Consider the following 5736-nt stretch of genomic DNA (forward strand, 5'->3'; position numbering starts at 1 on the left):
CGTCACTATCTGGCCAAGAAGCCCTGGTTTCTTAAAGTCTGATTTTGAACCTAACCCTAAGCTAATTTTTTACCCATACATTTTAACGATATAGCCAATTTTGACTTTGCAGCTTGGCCATAGTGGGAACCCACAACAATGGATTCCTGCAAGCTAGTTAGATGTCTTCATTGTACCTCTGCTTCAACACTTTAAGTTACAACATCAGCAAACCATGCTGAAAAGCACATTTATTGTATGCCTACAGCGTTTAACTGGCTGGGCAAGCAGAAAGTCCTGCAAACAGCATCTGAATAGGCAAAAGGAAGATGTCATTGACAAAGTAAACCTTAAATCAATTTTGGGAAAGCTATGTTAATGAGAACCATGCTGAGGCCCCGACACTGACGCTGCTGAGCTCTGAGACACAGACATGGACCATAGAGAGCTTTCAATAGTCTGATTAAAGTTCAGCTAAAACTGCTGTGTGTAATGACAGCCTAACAGATAGTGATTTTAGGGTAGACCTTGCTATACCACCACCATCATCAGCAGCTTACCACCATATGTCCAGTCCTGACAATACTGCAGGGATGCCTAAGGATAATGTATATGCCTAATATTGGCCATCACATCTGTAAAAAATGTATTATCTGTTTTTGTCCAGAATTTCCATATCAAGTGCATCTGTACTGACAAAATTTAGGGGTTTCATTAGCAGAAATTTAAGAGATCCACTGGCAAATTTGAAGTGCACAGCCATTATGGATTGTTTAATGGTATTCACTCTTTGGGACATCCTAAAAAGAATGTTCTGGAACAAAGTTAATATTTCAAATGCTTAGGGGGGTTGCCCAATGGCCACGTTAATCTTGTTAATCTTATGAACGACCCCTAGGCACCTCTGCATTTTGAACCATGACGATTCTTTCAAAGCCCCAATACAGACCATGGGGAGAGGATGGCATGGGAGGAAAATTAATGGTCATCAACCAAGAACATTGCAATTTCCCAGAGCATGTTCTGACATTCTTTCCATTAGCATTTAGAATGGATTATATCACACAGCGAGATTAAAAGACAACACGCCTAGATGCATGAATCCTTGACAGAGACAACTGTACTTGACCCATTAACAGCTGGGTTACTATCCACAGCAATCTGACTAGAAATATACAATTAAGCACAGCTGCCTGCAGCACAAGAAGAAAACAGAAACAGGTCAACAGCAACTGCTGTTGTCGAACAAACTGGGTCTCAAATGTGTGTTTGCTTTCATTTATAATAATATACAACCAATTTCAGAAAAACAATGCATACAATCGAAAATAGAAATTCTCTACTCTGAGAAGAAGTAACCCCCTCTATGGAGTTAATTTCCTTGTTTCTCTTCCTCCCTCCCCATCAAATTTCTAAGACCTTACAGTTTGTTTGATATGTAGAACATCACTGAGTCTGCAGGATTATTCAACACTGAGGGTGAAAGAGAGATTTACAGTACTATAAATGATTGATAAGCAAACTCAGCCTACTACTAATCTGGCAACGGCACATAATATCAAGATGTGATTTAGCCTTGTAAGGTTAACAGCTAGATCAAAATGCATTAATTCACATGCCTTGACCTCAAACATTAATAGTGTGTGTGTGTGTGTGTGTGTGTGTGTGTGTGTGTGTGTGTGTGTGTGTGTGTGTGTGTGTGTGTGTGTGTGTGTGTGTGTGTGTGTGGATGTGGATGTGGAATGATTATATACGGAACAAAGAAACAGGAAGTTACCGGGAGGGAAATGTGCCAGAGAAGTTTATTTTGTTATTGTCAGGTCAGCTGCCTCCATACCAATTACAGGGTCCTCTATTCAACACATGCACACACACACACACACACACACACACACACACACACACACACACACACACACACACACACACACACACACACACACACACACACACACACACACACACAGACACAGACACAGACACACACACACACACACACAGACACAGACACAGACACAGACACAGACACACACACACACACAGACACAGACACACACACACACACACACACACACACACACACACACACACACACACACACACACACACACACACACACAGACACAGACACAGACACACACACAGAATGGGATACAACGTGGGGACCGGATACAACGTGGGGACCGGATACAACGTGGGGACCGGATACAACGTGGGGTCTGGATACAACGTGGGGACTGGATACAACGTGGGGGCTGGATACAACGTGGGGACTGGATACAACGTGGGGACCGGATACAACGTGGGGACCGGATACAACGTGGGGACCGGATACAACGTGGGGACCGGATACAACGTGGGGTCTGGATACAACGTGGGGACTGGATACAACGTGGGGGCTGGATACAACGTGGGGGCTGGATACAACGTGGGGTCTGGATACAACGTGGAGACTGGATACAACGTGGGGTCTGGATACAACGTGGGGACTGGATACAACGTGGGGACTGGATACAACGTGGGGACTGGATACAACGTGGGGACTGGATACAACGTGGATACAACGTGGGGACTGGATACAACGTGGGGACTGGATACAACGTGGGGACTGGATACAACGTGGGTTCTGGATACAACGTGGAGACTGGATACAACATGGGGACTGGATACAACGTGGGGTCTGGATACAACGTGGGGACCGGATACAACGCGGGGTCTGGATACAACGTGGGGTCTGGATACAACGTGGAGACTGGATACAACGTGGGGACTGGATACAACGTGGGGGCTGGGGACTATTTTCTTGCTGATGCAGCTCATCCATAATTCATCATAAGAAAAAGAAGCAGTATGACTTTGCCGTTTGGCATTTTCTACAACAGCAGGAACTGGCAGGAACTTGTATTTATTTAGTCATTCTGTTTGATGGAGCATGTGCTTGTACATGCATGTTACTATGTTCACATACTTATGCATGCCGCTTACTCAGAAACGTAACTGATAGCCTAAGTTATGTACTGTGGATAACATGTGCATACATAACATTCTGACAGGAATAAACATGTGAAAGAGTCAGAGGTGTATGGGAGAGATTGAGAGTAAACTTCTGAACAGCAGTGAGCACGCCACACAACACAGTAGCCTACATTCACTAGCCTAACAAAAAAACGAAATACACTACTAAACAGACAGGCTGCCACAGAGGGCCCACTGAACGTAATCAATAATAAAACCTTGGTTCAAATGGCATGCTCAGTGCGACCTTTCGGCGGCATTGAGTTGGGTAAGTGCAGTTTGGCAGACGGGAGTGTTCAGAGTGGAAAGCAGTTTTCAAGGATACAGCCTCTGCAGAGAAAGGAAAAGTGCATCTGGTACACAAGTGTCACAGAAATTCTCAAATGGGCATAAGTGTTTGAGGGGAAATGTACCAGGGCAGAGGTGACCTTTCTGAAGGTCCACAGTCATCGATGACACAGCAGAAATCATTGGCATTTTACTTGAGTCAAAAATACAATTTAAACAGGAACCACTAGCAAACTTCCAGCAAAATGTTCTGGACTGTCTTAGAAGAGGGCTGTAGTCGGAAGGATATGATACTTCTCCAGTATCTCCTAAGAGGTTTCTCAGTCTATAAATACAATACACAATGTATGACAACAATGTAACCCAATGCCGATAAATTGCTAGCCAAACTCAATTGTGCATTGAAGTCCATTCAATACACATTAAGCAGAATCTGATATGAAGTCTTTAGATACTGTAGTTACTCTCATTTTGATCACAAATTCAATGGACAAAAATGAATTGGAGAATGTTGACCATGGGAGCATTTTCTCCTCATCTGGCTTGAGTGGTGAAAAGCAATTCCTGTCGAGCCACATCACTCGTAGGCTAACCCATAGATTGGTTTTCACTCCAAATGACAAGAGGATGCTTCACAACATGGACATTGATTCCCCCGTGAGAGGTGAGGGGAACAGCAATGCCTCTTCAGTGAGATGTGATCAAACAGATTAGTAGGCCTTACATGGCAAAATGTTTAACATGTGTGCTTTCCAATGTGCTTGCTCAGCTCTACTAACCTAGTTGGAACCGGTGAAAGATTTGTGTGTCATATTCATCTGCATTGTACATTATTTAAATAATAATATATAGTTGTTTAAACTAATTATTATTAAGCAACTGGTTCCACAGTTTTTTTTTTACTCAATTTTTCCGTCCAAGTTTTACCCGAATAAAAACATTTAGTTGGCCCTTACTCCAACTTGAGAAAACAAAATGCAGTCAATTTAAAATGATTCAACTATACATTATTTTTGAGATATTTAGCACCAGCCTATTGCTAGTTACCCATTCAAAAACTGACTGTAGCTCTATGTTAAGGGTGTCAGTTATTTATTTTACTGTTGCAGATGACGTATATAGTGTTGAGTTGTCAGCGTACAGAGACACACAGGCTTTATTCAAGGTCAGTGGAAGGTCATTAGTAAACACAGAAAACAATAATGGTCCAAGCTGGCTGCCCTGCGGTACACCACACTCAACTGAATTTGCATTAGAAAGGCTTTCATTAAAGAAAACCCTCTGAGTTATATTGAATAGGTATCTGTCCATCCATGATAAGGCAGAAGATATTAATCCATAACACCTACGTTTTTTCAGCAATATGTTATGCTCAATGATACCAAAGGCTGCACTGAAGTCCCTCCAAAACAGCCCACACAATCTTCTTATTACACATTTCTTTCAGCCAACCATCAGTCATTTGTGTCAGTGCCGGGCATGTTGAGTGGTCTTCCCTATAAGCATGCTAAAAGTTAAATTTTTTTATCTAATGTTGGTGGGGCATATTACTCAGTTTTAATGTTACTCCTTAATCACTATGATAAATAAAATAGTTTTTCTTGAGTGTACTTTTAACAGAGCTGAAATTTACTTTAAAGTGCAACGTGTAGAAATACAGGTGAAATCAGTTATTGACACAGACATGGTGGAGTAGGAGAACGATTGGAATGCTGTGAACCAAGAGGTTGCGAGCTCAAATCCTAGGTGAGATAATGTTGAATATTAATTACTGTATCAATTAACATGCACAATGTAATCATGTCAACGTGTTTTAAATATGTAAGTTGATAACATTGTATGTTAAAAGCACTGTGTGTGATTTTCATATTATGAGACAATTTGAGGAAACACATCATTGTACGTTTTTTCATTTTTTTGCCTTTGTTTTTTGCTAAGTTTGAGCCAACTAAAAATGTTAAATTCATGTAACACTTTGACCAGTTGAGTAAACAGAAAAAAAGGCTGTGAAACCAGTTACTTAATGGGTGGGGTTATATCCTTCTTGTTTGGCCCTGTCCGGGGGTATCATCGGATGGGGCCACAGTGTCTCCTGACCCCTCCTGTCTCAGCCTCCAGTATTTATGCTGCAGTAGTTTATGTGTCGGGGGGGTAGGGTCAGTTTGTTATATCTGGAGTTCTTCTCCTGTCTTATCCGGTGTCCTGTGTGAATTTAAGTATGCTCTCTCTAATTCTCTCCTTCTCTCTTTCTTTCTCTCTCTCGGAGGACCTGAGCCCTAGGACCATGCGTCAGGACTACCGGGCATGATGACTCCTTGCTGTCCCCAGTCCACCTGGCCTTGCTGCTGTTCCAGTTTCAACTGTTCTGCCTGCGGCTATGGAACCCTGACCTGTCCACCGGACGTGCTACCTGTCCCAGACCTGCTGTTTTCAACTCTCTAGAGACCGCAGGAG

The 5736-nt window shown here is 42.5% G+C and overlaps 1 protein-coding gene across 1 annotated transcript; it reads left to right on the top strand.

Annotated features, from left to right (window-relative positions):
• The first annotated feature begins 2125 nt into the window (after positions 1–2125).
• LOC129866048 (keratin-associated protein 6-2-like) lies at positions 2126–2805 on the top strand. Its single transcript, XM_055939179.1, has 2 exons — positions 2126–2515; positions 2623–2805. The coding sequence occupies exons 1-2, from the start codon at positions 2126–2128 to the stop codon at positions 2803–2805; spliced, it is 573 nt and encodes a 190-aa protein (XP_055795154.1).
• The last annotated feature ends 2931 nt before the right edge of the window (positions 2806–5736 follow it).

This window comes from Salvelinus fontinalis, chromosome 11 (genome assembly GCF_029448725.1).
Source record: "Salvelinus fontinalis isolate EN_2023a chromosome 11, ASM2944872v1, whole genome shotgun sequence".
Taxonomy (NCBI): domain Eukaryota; kingdom Metazoa; phylum Chordata; class Actinopteri; order Salmoniformes; family Salmonidae; genus Salvelinus; species Salvelinus fontinalis.